At 53.3% G+C, this 15,516-nt stretch overlaps 1 protein-coding gene across 10 annotated transcripts in view; it reads left to right on the forward strand.

The window, feature by feature from the left end:
* Positions 1-8,821, forward strand: part of NPHP4 (nephrocystin 4) — a 138,126-nt gene extending 129,305 nt beyond the window's left edge. For 9 of the 10 annotated variants that reach the window (XM_043923291.1, XM_043923293.1, XM_043923296.1 and 6 more), the window contains 7 exons: positions 3,996-4,152; positions 4,661-4,746; positions 5,289-5,374; positions 6,384-6,555; positions 7,144-7,323; positions 7,459-7,725; positions 8,271-8,821. In XM_043923291.1, coding sequence (XP_043779226.1) covers positions 3,996-4,152; positions 4,661-4,746; positions 5,289-5,374; positions 6,384-6,555; positions 7,144-7,323; positions 7,459-7,725; positions 8,271-8,411 — 1,089 coding nt within the window. In that variant the 3' untranslated portion in view covers positions 8,412-8,821. The remainder of the gene's footprint in view (positions 1-3,995; positions 4,153-4,660; positions 4,747-5,288; positions 5,375-6,383; positions 6,556-7,143; positions 7,324-7,458; positions 7,726-8,270) is intronic. The other variant, XM_043923295.1, reaches the window with a different exon arrangement.
* Positions 8,822-15,516: the final 6,695 nt, after the last annotated feature.

A 15,516-nucleotide genomic window follows, 5' to 3' on the forward strand; every position in this document is an offset into this window, starting at 1 on the left:
AATTCCATGGATTGTATAGTCCATGGGGTCTCAAAGAGTTGGACATGACTGAGTGACTTTCCAAAAAAAAAATTGCCTTTTGAAAGTAAATGAAAGTAAAAACAAGAATACTTTTGCCCCACCCCCTGCCCCGAGAACAGATTTCCAAGACTGAGAACCTGGCAGCCTTGCATCCCTGATTCTCCATGTTGAGGGGCAGTCCTGTGCCCATGACCCATGACCGAGGAAAATTTGCTGTATTTTATTTAAACATGGAGCCAACAGCTTTGCCTTTGTCTAAGGAATGTGTCAACTTCTTAGTTAGGGCTATAAATGAAATCTGAGAGGCTAATTTTTCCTTACGTGAATTTGCAGTTTTAAAACAAATCCCAGACACCTTACGAGTTTACTCATAATTACTTCCATATGTATCTCTAAACTGATGAGAACTAATTTTTTAACCTGGCTTTGTGCCATCATCACTGCCCCCAAGTTAGCAGCAGATCCTCAGGATGGCCTGATGTCCATTCTGTACTCACTCATCCTTTTGTGGTTGGTCTGTGGAAGCCGGGGCCCACTGTCCTCGGCACTCTGTCCCTGGAGTCACTGGGCGAGGGCCGGCCACCATGGGCCAGCCTCACTGGGCTGACTGTGGCCTCATGTGCAGAGGCCGAGGCAGCTGGCTATTCCTGGTGGCTAATGTGTCCACTAAAGGCCCACTGTCCACACCCATTATTCCATCAGGGTGGAAAATGGTGAAATTCCACTTTGCTCATTGTTCCTATACTTACTGCTTGTGATTCTTCTATAAATAAGAGCTTCCCCGTCAGCAGTTTGGTTACCATGAAATATATCTTACACCAGAAGATTGGGGTAAATGTTGGATTCTTTCCCTTTACTTATCAATTTTTAAAATAATGAGTTGTGCCCTAGGAACCTTCAAGGATGGTCAGTTTTTTGGGGGAGTCACATTATGAACTCGTGGTTTTATATTTGCTGTGTAGTAGGCAGTGGCCATTAAACTGTCCTGTCTCTGGCCATGGCCATCCTTTTCAAGTTAGCTCCTTTGCCTTTAAAAAAAAAAAATTATTTATTTTTGTGCCTTCTTTTTTAGTTTGAAATAATCTCAAACTTAGAGAACAGTTATAAGAATAGTGTGAAGAATCGCCATGTACTATTTACTCACATTCCTAGTTGTTGACATTTTACCTTCACCTTATCATTTTGTGTCTATATTTATCCACACATATATATATATATTCTGAGCACTTTGAGAATAAGTTATGGGCAAAATGCCTGGTTGCTCCTTGAAACTTAGAACTCGTATGTCCTGAAAATAAGGACTCTGTACTCCACAACCACAGTTGTTGTTCAGTCACTCAGTCATGTCCGACCCCATGGACTGCAGCATGCCAGGCTCCCTTGTCCTTCACTATCTCCTGGAGTTTGCGCAAACTCATGGCCATTGAGTGGGTGATGCTGTCTAATCATCTTGTCCTCTGCTGCCCCCTTCTCCTTTTGCCTTCAGTCTTTCCCAGTGTCACGGCCTTTTCTAGTGAGTTGGCTTTTTGCATCAGGTGGCCAAAATATTGGAGCTTTAGCTTCAGCATCAGTCTTTCCAGTGAATATTCGGGGTTGACTTCCTTTGGATTGACTGGTTTGATCTCCTTGTTGTCCAAGGAACTCTCAAGAGTCTTCTCCACACCACAATTCAAAATCATCAGTTCTTTAGTGCTCAGCCTTGGAAAATCAGAAAATTGACACTGATACAATTTCGTCATAGACCTGGATTGCATTTTACCAAATATCCCAACCCTGGACCCCTCACCCACCCGGGGTCCCATGGTGCATCGGGTGGTCCCACCCAGTTTTCCTGGTCTTCCACAACCTTAGTACTTTGGATGCACAAAGGCCAATTTTTCCACCTGCCCCTCAGTCTGGTTTGTCTGGTGTTCGAGAGTCAGTGGGTTCAGGCTGTGCATCCAGGGCTGGACGAGCACAGATGGTATGCTGTGTTCTCAGAGCCTCTGATCGGGAGGGACACAATGTTGATTTGTTCTATTTCCAGTGATGTTAATTTAACTCTCTAACTTGGTTAAGATGGTGTCTGCCAGGCTCCTTCAATGTAAAATTAATTCACAAGTATTTTATAGATGATAATTAGAACTATAGTGTTTTGTCAGGAGCTCCTCAGACTATGTCAATATCTGAGTTTTGTCAGGAGATACTCAGACTATGTATTTTGTCAGGAGATACTCAGACTATGTCAATATCTTGCTCCTCATGCAACTTCCGCTGCTAGTTTTCATATCCACTGATGATTCTTTTTTTTAATTGAAGTATAGTCGACTTACAGTGTTGTGCCAATCTCTGCTCTACAGCAAAGTGACTCAGTTTTGCACATATAGACAGTCTTTTTAAAATAATTCTTCACTGATGATTCTTGCGTGATGTTTGGTTGGCTGTCAGTGACTTTCGGATTCGATCGTCCCTTCTACGTTCTAAGTGAGGCAGAGCTTTGCCTCCCTCCATTCATTCCTGTAGTTTATTTGTCACCATTTTGGAGCATGAATTCTTGTTTCGTTCAGCAGGTTGTCATTTGTCACTGTCTTTCTCTGTTTACTGCTCATCCACCAGGGGCTTCTGCTTTGAGCTGGCCCCTGTGTCCTTTTGACAGGTCCCTGCCATTGTTGGATCTCTTCCTCAGTGCCTGGCACATGAGATGTTCCATCCTGAGTCATCTTAGACTTTCTGCTCCGTGTCTGGATCAGCCAGTTATCTAAGGTCCCTGTTAGTGGAGAATGGTGTTTAGAAACTAAGGTCTGGTGCTGGGTGTGCTCATTATGACTGGGGTGCCCTTGCTCCTGATCCCTCTGAACAGATCCTTGCTCTAAATAAACAGTCGGTCATTGTAGAGCTAAAGGTCCCAGCATAGCAGTGAAATTTCAGCAGGAGTGTCAGGGCGCAGCTGCCAGGAATGTGGGTGCAGTGGTGGGCCGCCCCTCCCAGTGGATCATGAAGCCAGGTGGGCACACACAAGGCATGGCAACAGACTTGGGGACAGCTGCATGGGGCAGTGGCTTTCAGGTGACCCTCCAAAAAGGTGGCGCCAACACGGAGTCACTTAAAGACCCAGAGGGAACGGTGAAGACAGACAAGGGATAGTGACCATGAGTTCAGGAAGGGCTCCCTGGAGAGGGCGGCCGAGTGCTGGGGGCCCAGAGTGGGGGCAGTTTCAAGCCCACGTGGCCTCATGGGTAGCTGTCCAGTTATAATGTGTCCAGTTACACATATAAAAGGTTTCAGAATAAAACCCACAAAGTGGGAGAATGACGTTTCCATGTGGAAGGTCTGTCTGGAGGCCTGAGCTTTGCGCCGATGTGGGAAGGTTGTCCAACTTTGGGGTTGACGATGTGCCGCTCTCCATCCTGCCTCCCGAGAGCTCGCTGGGCCGGCCGAGTTCCAGAATAAAGACACTGGCTCCATCATCTTCCCCAGTTAGAACCTCTCTTGGACACATAAATTTTTTTTTAGTGAATAACATTTTTTTAAAAAAAGAAAGTTTGCATTTGTAGCCATTTGGGTTTAGGCACAGCCTCTTTTTACCATCTGGGGGACGTTCTCTGCTCTCGCCCATGAGGACCTGGTGGGGTTAGTGTCTAGATCTTCTAGAATGACTTCCCAGCACATGCAGGCAGTGTGAGTATCGGAGGGGTATTCAGGGCTGCAGACCTTTCTCACTGGCCTACTGAGCACTTCCCTTCCCTCCAGGAAGTGGCAGGAGCGGCAGCCGTATGTGGTCCATGTGTGTAAGAACCTGTGCTGGGCCGGTCACCTCGGGTGGGGACGCACGACTGCAGACCCTGTGTGTCTGACTCTGCCTGCCCTTCCCACCTCCTGGGGGTGAGCAGACCCTACGGGGACCTCCACCCTGTCTGTCCAGAGAGGTGCCATGCACGCAGCTGCCTGAGACCCCGTGTGTGGGTCCTGACCCTGCGCTGCCCGCTCTCCGGCAGGTCCTGTTTCGCGCGGGCAGCGGCAAGCCCCTGGCCATGCTCTGCCTGACTGTGGAGCTGCAGCCCCACGTGGTGGACCAGGTCTTCCGCTTCTACCACCCAGAGCTCACCTTCCTGAAGAAGGCCATCCGCCTGCCGCCCTGGCACACGCTTCCAGGCACGTCCCACTCTCCCCACGGCCGGCCTGTGGCAGGTTCAGCAGGTGGAAAAGGCTTCTCCCTGAGGGTGACAAGTATTCTTCTTCCATCAACTCGGGATGCTCTTAAACGACCCAGCATAGCCTCCTGCCTGACCATTTGACTCGGTGACCTTCTCACATCCTCTTCAGTGGCAGGGCGCCCGTGGCCCTCAGATTCCATCCTGAAATCCACAGCCCTGGGAAGATCTCCAGCCTTGGGTGTCAGGCTCTGTGCTGCCCTCCGTGTTGGGCCTGGGGCTTCACCTGCTGATTCGCTTCTCCCTGGTGCCTTCAGAATAGAACTGAGCCTTTGTATTTGGCTCCTGGCTCCATGGTACCTGCCCTGCTTCCTTTGGTTACTCTCTTGGGTGGGAAAGAAGTGCTGGTGTTCACGCAGACAGCTGTGTCCCCTCGTGGGTTTTGTTAAGCACCTATGGGGGCCTTGGCTTTTGGGAAAAGACATTTGCTTTCATATTCCCCCCTCCAGGTGCCCCTGTAGGGACGTCCAGTGAGGACCCCCCACTCCATGTTCGATGTAGTGACCCGAACATCATTTGTGAGACACAGAATATGGTAAGTTCTGTAGCCCTGCCCTCTCCAGGCCCTGCCTACTGTTTGCATCCCGGGTGTCCTGCAGCCTCTTCATTTTAGGTTTTCACCAAAGTGGCTTGTTTCTAAGCTGCTAAAGGGCTATTTTGACATCCTCATGAGAGTTTTATGAATGAGTTTTCATTTTTCCTGCTAGCAGATCAGTTCCCTGATTATCTGAATTTAAATTAAAAAAAAAAATGTGTGAGGCAAACAGAATAAAGTGAGTGGTAATTAAGGCACTTATTAATTGCCATTGTGCAAGGATAACGGCCATAATTATGTTATGACTGGTTAGGAAATGGGATAAAATCTCCTGCAGAATATAATTATTAAACTCAATATGAAATCAAGAAGTTAAGGATTTTTCTCTTTTGCAGTGACAAAAATAATGAATTCTGACGAGTACAGAGAATTAAAAATGTGTTGGGGGAGGGGGCCTGGTTCACACCTGCATTTGCTTCCTGGGGACTTGGGGGGCTGGGGTTGGAGCCCAGTGTTGCTGTGATGCGCCCCCCTGTCGACAGGGCCCCGGGGAGCCCCGTGACGTGTTCCTGAAGGTGGCCAGTGGCCCTAGCCCGGAGGTCAAGAACTTCTTTGTCATCATCTATGTGTGAGTGTGTGGGCCCTGGTAGTGTGGAGGGTTGGGGGGGTGGTGGTGAGGAGGCAGGCTGGGGACCGCTGGTGGCCCTGGAAGTAGCCAGCCCTGCAGCTTCTACACTTGTGATGAGGAGGCCGTCAGGCGTTTGGCCACGTGAGCTGAGACTGGCTGAGGTCTTGCAAGGAGCTTCTGCTCAGCTGGCATTACCAGCTGGTGGGACGCTTCAGACCCAGGCAGGAGGCCACTTTTGCTGCAGCACGTGCCAGAATGGCCAGACAGCCTTGTCCCCGTGGCCCCTCCCGTGTCTGAGGGATGCAGGCTGTGGTTGTGCCTACCCCGCTCCCCAGGGAGGTGGAAGGTGGTGTCGTTTCCTGTGATGCCTGAGGACCCAGGGAAATGACCTCAGTCCCTTTCCCTCTCCCTGTGGGTCGTATCTCCCAGGCCTTGAGAGCCTTTGGAACCAGTACAGGCAAGCTGGAGGGTTTGCTGCAGCCTGTCTGGGAATGGGGAAGGTTGGGGGGTGTCCCTTGCACTGAGTGCCCACCCCAGCCGAGGGTCAGTGCCTGGCTTGGAGGTGCCATGTGGTGGCTAAAGAGTGTTGTCCTCATGATGACTTGTGGGCAGGTGTCCCTGAGGCCCATTTACCACCAAGGGTCAGTGTCCCTGGCCCCAGACGGCTGGTGCAGAGCCCAGGCTCAGGCCCATGTGACCTCTGAGCCCACATCCTTGTCCATGCCATGCTGTCCATGGGGTTTGCTCTAGGTCTGGTTTGGGATTCTGCTGACCCAGGTGCAAGTGTGCAGAAGCCCATGTTGCCACACATTTGGGGTCTCTGTTCAGGGTAAAGGCCACCAGAGGCCACAGCCCTGCCTGAGAGCCTCAGCCTCAGAGGGAAGGGGGCTGTGGGGGTGACAGCATCTGGGCCCCACCTGCCCTCTTGGCCGCCTTCTCAGCCTCCTGGGGCTCCTCTCCAACAGTCAGTGTACTGTCTTCGCTGACCGTGAATGGCTTCTGTCCACAGAGACCGCTGGTTGGCAACACCTGTCCAGACCTGGCAGGTCCACCTGCACTCGCTGCAGCGAGTGGATGTCTCCTGTATCACTGGCCAGAGGACCCGCCTGGCTCTCGTCCTCCGGGGGACGCAGACAGTTAGGAGAGTGCAGGCTTTCAGCTCACACCCCCAGGAGCTGACGGTATGGCCTTTGGGTGGGGGCTGTTGGGTCTCGAGGAGGTCCCCTGGGCCCTCCCATCCTTGCCCACCTGGGGAGGGGATGGGAATGGCGCTTCGACTCAGGGGGTTCCTGAAAGTCAATGGAGCCTTAGTTCACATCACCTTTGCCAGATGTGCCTTTGTGGGATGACTGACTTATTTACAGACCCCAAGGGCCAACTCGTAGAATTGCTGGGAGTATATATTACCGTATTTATGGGAGTATATATTGTATGTCATGGGAAGAATTAACTGTGACTCTGGAGTCAGCGTGGCCGCAGTTGTACATCTCGATGATGGGATGATGCGGATGCCTCGCTCGAGGCTGGGCTGGTTCAGCTCTTCTCTGCCGAGGCTGCTCCAGCACTTAGGGGTTCCTGCTGTGGGGGAGGGGACTAAACCCCAAGGATGGGGACATGGACTGTGCCCCGCTGGTACTGGTGCCAGTGGCAAGGTTGACTTCATACAGACTGGAGGGCTTCCCGCCCAGCACAGGTGGTCGCCCCGAACCATTGGGCTCCCTCGGGTGAAGCCCTTACCTCCTGCCCCCTTCTCCCCTGTCCCCCGGAAGACGGACCCCAGAGGTGTGTTCGTGCTGCCCCCTCACGGGGTGCAGGACTTACATGTGAGCGTCAGGCCCCGCAGGCCGGGCAGCCGCTTCGTGCACCTCCACCTGGTCGACGTGGACGCCCACCAGCTGGTGGCCTCATGGCTCCTGTGTCTCTCCTGCCGGCCGCCTCTCATCTCCAAGGTCTGATGTGGGGTGCGGGGCCACGCGGCTGGGGTGGGGTGTCCCCTGATTGTCACCTGGTCCCCTGACCTGGCCTGCCCAGTGGCTGGGGTTCTGGGGGGTGTTGGCTTCTGAACTGTGAGCCTCCTCGGCCAGGACCTCGGGCGGCTTGTCTGCTGTATTTATGGAGCCATCCAGCGTCTAAGGGCCCCGAACGCAGGGCAGGCTTGGGAAGCTGCCGGAGAAGCAGCCAGGGGCCAACTCCTGCACTCCCTGCAGGCCTTCGAGATCAAGCTGCCTGCGGGGGGCGGGAGGGGCGCCAACAAGCGCATCACCTACACCAACCCCTACCCCTCGCGGAGGGCCTACCGCCTGCATAGCGATCACCCCCACTTGCTGCAGTTCAAGGAGGACGCCTTCCAGGTGCGGGCTGCTCGGGGGCGGGACCCTGCAGGGGCAGGGGAGGGGCTCCAGGAAGTCCTGGGGGAAACAGGGAGATGCCTGCAGTCCCCAGGGGCACCCCCGCTGAACTCTGCCTGGGCCTCTGACCCCACACCTAGGCCCCTACCTCCTCGGCAGTTTCATAGCAGTTTCATCCAGATTGTCTTGCAAGTGAGGCCTTGATCCACTGTGGCTATTTTAGGGAAACTGAGCAGTGGCTCAGAGTGGATCAGTCTGTCAATCAGGGGAGGGGGCTTAGTGACATGTCTCCCAGGAACTTGGGAAGAGCAGCTATGGGGGAGAGGGCTTGACAGTAACATGGGAGGTTGGGTTCCGAACGTACTTGTGTTTTCTGAAGCCTGCCAGCCTGGGGTATGTGTGTGTGTGAATTTGCCTATGTGGAAGCTGCTGGAAGAGAGAGGAGCCGGCGGGTGGGGGGGGGTGGGGAACACGAGTATGGCGTGTGTGTGTGTGTTTGCCTGTGGAGCCAGCGGGGTGGGCACGAGTATGGCGACATTTCTTTCCAGGTCGGGGGAGGTGAGACCTACACCATCGGCCTGCGGTTTGCGTCCCGTCAGAGAGCCGGGGAGGAGGAGATCCTGATTTACATCAACGACCACGAAGACAAAAACGAGGAGACCTTTTGTGTGAAGGTCATCTACCAGTAGAGGACGGGGCTGTCCCGCCGTTCTCAGGAGCTGCTCCTGTCCCAGGACTCTGCTCCGTGAACTCGGCCAAGGATCGGGGGTCTCCACGCCCCGACCGTGTATGGTGGTCCTGTCCCGTCCCGTCAGGCTGCTGCCAGTACTGACTGCACAGCAGTCCCGTGGGAGATGTGAGCGCCCGGGTGAACCCAGGCCGCTTTCTCTCTGTGGCACACGGGAGTCGTCCCTGTCTATGATGTTAGGATTTGCTCTCAGCAAAATGTATTTTATGAATTATTTTTAAATGATAAAATTATGCTTTTTTTACTGAGTTTTATACAAACACTGTATTGTTTGGTATGTAATATTTTTGTATACTGGTATTATTCACATCTTTTAAAAAAACTACAAAAATACTTAACTTTTACACATTTTTTCTTTTGGCAGTTTTTGTGTTTTCTGCTGTTTTCACCTTCGTCAGAGGTTTTCTGTCCACAGCATAAGCTTGGTTTCCCTGGAGGCTGACGTGGTTGAGGGCAGTCAGGTGGCCTGTGGCTTGTGGCCCCTGGGAGAGTGCGCTTGGCCCTGACCTGAGGGGAGGGCAGTGCTGATCTCTGCCTCTGCTCTGCTTCTCATCCCCCTGCCTCCCCATGAGGCCCTCTGATGACCCTGGACTTAACCTGGAGAGTCTGGGACAACCATCCTATCTCAAGATCCTTAACTCCATCCTTTTGACCACATGACCGAGTCATGTCTTCCAGGGATCAGGTCAGCTGGAGTCGGAATTATTCTGCCCACCCCCATCCCAGTGCTTGTGTGGCCAAAAGAGCTGAGTTTACAGTGTGAGAACCCACCAGAGGGCGTCCCTGGCTGTTGTTTAGATTCTCCAAGCTGTCTTTTCAAGGGCAGCCCCTGCATTTTGCATGCCCGCTGCACGCACGGCGGGATCTCGGCTTGTCCACACAGGCCAGTCCAGGCCCAGACCTCGTCTCCAGGGACCAGACCCTGGCGAGGAGTGCATTTCAGGAAGGAAGGTGGTCTGGAGCTTAGTTGCTTTCTGTCCTGGAGGCCAAGGAGGTGGAGGAGGAGGAAGTGGGGAGGGGGTGCACCGTGGGGGGGTGGGGGTGGGCATAGGATCCTTCACTTCCATCTGCTCCCATTTCCAGATGCTTCTAAGAACTGGAAAGTCAAGGGTCTGCTCTTTCCCTAGAGGCAGATCCTCCAGGAGTTGGTTCCGTCCATGCAAAATGGTGGCCCAGCTACTTCCCTACCTCACGTCTAGTCTATAAAACAGAGACTGGAAAGGGAGCCCTACAGGCCCTTGTGTAGCTCAGGCCACTGTCCCAGCAAGTTGTGTGGAGGGACTGGTGGCAGTCCTGCCCTGACTGGAAGTGGGGGGGGGGCGCCCCTCCATGGTGTGCCCGGGGAGCTCTCAGGCTACAGATTTGCAGGAGCCAGGGGAGGCTGAGCGCTCGAGGAAGAGAGAGGCCATCAGCCAGGGCTGCTGCTTGTCTATCGTCGCTCCCTCGTTACTTCATTCATTCATCCATCTGACCTGGATTGTGGGCACTCCTCCCGGCCAGCTTGTGCAGGAGTCGGGACATTGTGGTGCCCTGAGACAACCCCCATCCCTGCCGCAGGTCAGGAGCTGACCTCCTGGTGGTGCTCAGACACCACTAGGCTACAGCATCGATGATTGGTTGGTGATAAAGTCCGTCAGAGGAAAAGCAGGAGAAGGGCAGGGAGGGGGTAGAAAGAAAGAAGTTGATTCAGAGGAGGGTGGGTGAGAAGGAAGCCGGCAGAGGTGCGGGGGCCGGGAGGGTCTCAGGCTTATGGGGTGAGCTGATGCTTGGCTGATAACGGGTGACTGGGCTGAGGAGGACAGCCACTTTGCCTCAGGACCAGGACTGGGGGCCGAATTAGTGACCCGCCTTCTTCCAGTGACCATGGCCTTGGTTCCATAGGGGCTGGGGCCGGTGAAGCTGGGCTCAGCTGGGGTGGGAAGGTGGTCCACGCTTTTTTAAGTCTGAAAAGCAGGTTCTCTACACACCAGAGGGGATTTCCTCTGCCTTTCTTCCCATGCCAAACCTCCTCCCCTGGGGACTGTGGTCTTCGGTCACTCTGGCACACAGAGCCCTCTCTTGGGCACAGGTGAGGATTTGAAGCCCCTCCGGGGAGTGAGGATTGGACACAAGGTGGGGCTTGAGCTTGTCAAGAATTTATGCCAGGACTTCCCCAGTGATCCAGTGGTTAAGAATTCGTCTGCCAATGCAGGGGACACAGGTTCAGTCCCTGGTCCAAGAAGATCCCAGATGCTTCAGGGTGACTAAGCCGGTGTACCACAACCACTGAGCTTGTGTCCTCTAGAGCCCACGCTCCTCAACAAGAGAGTGGCCGCTGCTTGCCAAATCTAGAGAAAGCCCTAGCACAGCAACAAAGACCCAGCAGAGTCAAAATTTTAAAAAATTAAAAAAGAAAACTTTATGCCATTCTGAGCATTTCCTCCTTCTGTTTCTTTCTTTCTTTTTCTTTTTTTCCTTTTTCTCACAAAGAACCGAGATTTGTTTTGTGATAAATTTTCAATGTCAAATAAAAGCCGTGGCTGTGCTCTGCCATTCTGGGGCTCTTCTGCTGGATCCCAAACCCTGAGTCCAATTCACTGTGCACTCTGGGTTGCAAAAGACGGGCCTTCTTCCGTCCTCTATGAACTCCAGGTGTCCTGCACCGACGCCCGAGTTGTGGACTAGTGTTTCCGTCTGGCTTCTGTCTTCCTAGTAGTCAGTTCCAGGGCCAGCTGGTACTGCTGGCAGCGTGGCGGTGGGTGATTTACATAAGAAAGCTGGGCCCAGCCGCCTCCCCGGATCTCTGAAGGGCTGGGAGCTGCTGCCTTCTCTCCACGCAGAGAGACGCACCATCTTTCAAAGGGAACCTTATCATTTCCATCAAGGGCATTTTTTAGTAGTATTATTTTATTTCTTCTCTCCTGCCCGTCCTCCTCCTACCCCAGCAGAAAGCTACTTTTAACTAAATGGAGTCAAATAAAAGCCAGATTAGCGGCTTTGCTTTGCTCACATCTGATAATGATTTAATGCTATGTTTGTCTCTTTTCAGAAATAAATTAAGGTGCCTTTTAAAATTGTTGCCTCAGGTTCGACGAGGTTGGGGAAAACAACCATTCTATTTCCTCATCAACCTTTTTTCCTCCCGGTGGAGAGGGTTGGGGTGCATGCAACTCTGACCCCTGATGATCTGGGTTGCAGCAGTTTTAGTTTTATTTTCAGGGATGTGTGCTGAGACCTTTACAAAGAATAAGCAGGGGAGGAGGGGATGGAGGGAAATAGCCAGTGGCTTCAGGAAGTCATTCAAGTGGGCCGGTGTCTGGTGTGATCTAAGCATCGTGGGGTCTCCCTGGACCCGTGTGGGATGCGGCCGTTGAGTCTGGGGGACAGAGAGAATTTGGAGGCCCTTCCTGCTGGTGCAGGGGGTGGGATGCCACATGTAGTAGAAACCTTGTCATCAGGACACGTCTGCTGGCAATGACACATGGTCTCTCGTGGCTCCCGTGATCCTACAGCAGAGCCAGGTCTAAGCTGTCATGGGAAGCTGTGCAGGGACAAAGGCGCAGCTGTGTCGGGGGATGCCCATCTGGGGACAGCCAACTGTGCATCACTGTGCCACCACACCACTCCTCGCCCCTCCGAAGCTGTTAGGGAGGACCTGAAAGTCAAGTGCAAGTCACAGAGTGATGTGAGGAAGTCACCCCACCTGCAGTGAGGTGAATAGTGTCCCTACAAAATTCATGTCCACCCAGAACCTCAAAAGGTGACCTTATTTGGGAACAGGGTCTTTGCAGATGCCTTTAAAGTAAGGACTTAGATGGAGTCATGTTGGATAACTGTGTGTAGTCACTCAGTCGTGTCTGATTCTTTGCAACCCCATGGACTATAGCCCGCCAGGCTCCTCTATCCATGGGATCCTCCAGGCAAGAATACTGGAGTGGATTGCCATTTCCTTCTCCAGAGGATCTTCCTGATCCAGGGATCAAACCTAGGTTTCCCACATTGCAGGTGGGTTCTTTACCGTCTGAGCCACCAGGGAAGCCCATACTGGGTTTGGGTGGTCCCTAAGTCCAGTGAGTGTCCTTATAGGAGACAGAAAAGGACACACAGAGAAGGTCATGAGATGGTGGAGGCAGAGATAAGAGTGATCATGGGCCAGGACCACCAAGGATTCCTGGGGTCACCAGGACCTAGGACAGGAGCTGGGGACCCCTTCTTCCTCAGAGCCGCCAGAAGGAACCAGCCTGTCCACACCTGGAGTTTGGACTTCTGCCCCCAGAGCTGTGGGAAGATATACTTATGTTATATGAAGCCACCAAGTTGGTGGCCATTTGTGATGGCAGCCCCAGGGGTCCTAAGTATCCATGTGACCAGTGAATCATGGATTTCTAGTCCTTGGGAGGGAGGGCCCGATATAAATCTAAGGAGTGACTCACTGACAGGGAGACCACCCCCATCCCAACCCCCTGGCAGGTGGCTTCCTGCAGCAGTGGGGCTGCTCAGAGAAGCAGCGTCAGCCTCCCGTGTCTGTCATCTCTGTTGTCAGCATCCTGAATTGATCTGTGAATCAAGGTCTAAAGATAAATTTCATTGCAAGAATTCAACCTTGAAATAATCTCACACCAAAGTGATGAGCTCTTTTCCAGGAGACAAAGTCACTAAAATGGGGACTCCAAGGACATTGCAGGGAAAAGAACAGTCAGAACAGCCTCCCTGAGTCCAAAAGTTGAGCATGCAGGAGGTCGGCCTGAGGCTCAGCTGGGACCCCGGGTCTGGCTGGGGGTGAAGCCAGGGGGAAGGGCTGAGGTCACCAAGACCAGGCAAGGGCCCCGGGCTGCAGGCAAGACTGTCCTTCCAGGTCCTCCATCAGGGCACGCCTCCTCCTCCTGCTCTTCTGCTTCTCACAGCCTCCAGCCCAAGGCCCCATAGCCAGCAGGAGTGATACCAACACACCTGCTCCCTGGCCTCCTTTACCTCCACTCTGCAGGATGGGAGACGGGGGTGGAAATCCTGCAGAGGTTGCAGGCCCAGAACTTTCTCTTGGCTCTGAACACCCTCTCCATTGACTTTGGCTGTACAGTGGGTGTGGGCTGGACTTGGATCCAGGTGGGCCTGAATCCTGCCTGGACTGTGGCCACTTGGTCTCCTGTGTGAGGTGGGGCCCTCGGTAGGGTTTAGGAGCTCCTACCACTTAGGATCTTGTGAGGATCTGGAGTTCATGCGGAGGAGGAGCTCAGGACCATACAGGTCCAGTGTGGTAGCCCCGGAACTGTCCCAAACACCACTGCCGTCCCACCAGACAGCACTGAGTGCAGTACCCGCCCTGGGAGCTGTGTCCTTCACGCTGATTGCAGGCCTTGCACACATTCAGGCCAAAGAAAGTGAATGTGGATTTTTGTGTGGGTAGTTGTCATCATCCATATCTCTCTGAAGTGCACAGTGCTTGACCGGGCTTGTGGTTTTTCCAGGAGGTCATGAGGCCAGGGGATGACCATCCCACACCTTGACCTCACAATTCACTGGCCTACGTGGCCCCAGTCACTGCTTCCTCCCCATCTAGTTAGTCACCTATCCTAACACATACCACATAAAATCAGTTCTCTATTAGTCCCGGAGGCTGGAAGACCAAGATCAAGGTGCTGGCTGGCTGGTTTCTCCTGAGGTCTCTCCTTGTCTTGTGCATGGCTATCTTCTCCCTAAGTCTTCCTATGGTCTGTTTTGTATTTATCTATAGCGTGATTTTCTCTTCTTATAAGGACAGGAATCCTATTGGATTAGGACTCTTATGGCCTCAGTTTAGTTAACCACATTTAAGACCCCATCTCCAAGTACAGTCACACTCTGAGGTCCTGGGGGTTAGGACCTCAGCTGATGAACTTGGGAGACACAGTTCAGCTCATGACACTGACCTCTGGCTGCGATCCTCATGCTCATTCCACCCCTGCCTCTGCACCTCAGCCCCTTCTCTTGCCTCTTGTTTTCACTGCCCTTTCCCATCATTACCACCACACCCTGAAGCCCTGAGATCACTGGTCATTACAACCACTGGGCAGAGTGCCCCTCTGTCTGCCCCTGGCAGCAGAACAGGGAGGCAGGCTCGGCCACGTGCCGAGTTTCTCCTTGGATCTGTGGCCCCAACTCTCAGATGGGCCACAGGCACATGGGCCTACTGTGCCTTCCAGGTCTATCTTTTCTCCAGGGTCCTGACTGAGAGGCCCACCCCTGCTCCTTCTCAAAACTCCCAGCTCCCACGCTCAGAGTCAGCTGCTAACCTGGCCTCCTTCTTCAGGGAGGAAAAGAGAAGCCAGCAATCCAAACCCTTCCTGTGGTCCCACTGTGATCTGTGGCCTGTGCCTCCCCTTCCCCAACCGAGGACCAGGTGTCCTGGCCCCCAGGGGGCCCGAATCCCACCCCGCTAACTCCAGAGGGCCTCACTCCTGTCCCTCTGTCTCTTCTGGAACATTCCACACACAGTCATTCTCCATCACCCATCTTGACAAGAAAAGCCATTTCTTTGTCTGTTCTCCCCTCTGGCTACCACCTTCTCTGCTCCTCTGTACAGAAAATCTTGCCAGTGCTGTCTACGGCCAGTGTCTAAAGCCACTCTCCTTCCCCAGCCCACCCGACTGTTCTCTCTTCTGTTCCATAGAGACCTCACCTACAAGCTTACCTGTGGCCACTAAGAGGCCGTGTCCACAGCCACTGTCCACACCAGGGTTCCGCTGCCTGGTCTCCTGGAGTCACGGAGGCCATGTCCCCCCAGCCTCTGTCCCCTCCTCAGCCCAGCCTTTGGCTGCTACCTGTCCTCATGGTATCTGTCCTGGTGGTGGCCTCTTGTTCCATGATTCGAAACAGCATGACCACGTCTGTCACCCCCACACCCGTATCCTGCCCAACCTCTTCCAACACTGCCTCTGGCTGCTGTCTGGGCAGTTTCCAAGCCTGCTGCTTCTCTGTAGATGGTTCCCTAATTCTGTTGGTTAGAGGTGGCCCCTGTTTGCTGCCAGATCTTCTGTTCACCCAGGGGTCCATCTTTCAAGCCATTCCCCTGTGATGGGAATTGAGATGTT

This window comes from Cervus elaphus, chromosome 14 (assembly GCF_910594005.1).
Source record: "Cervus elaphus chromosome 14, mCerEla1.1, whole genome shotgun sequence".
Classification (NCBI taxonomy): Eukaryota; Metazoa; Chordata; class Mammalia; order Artiodactyla; family Cervidae; genus Cervus; species Cervus elaphus.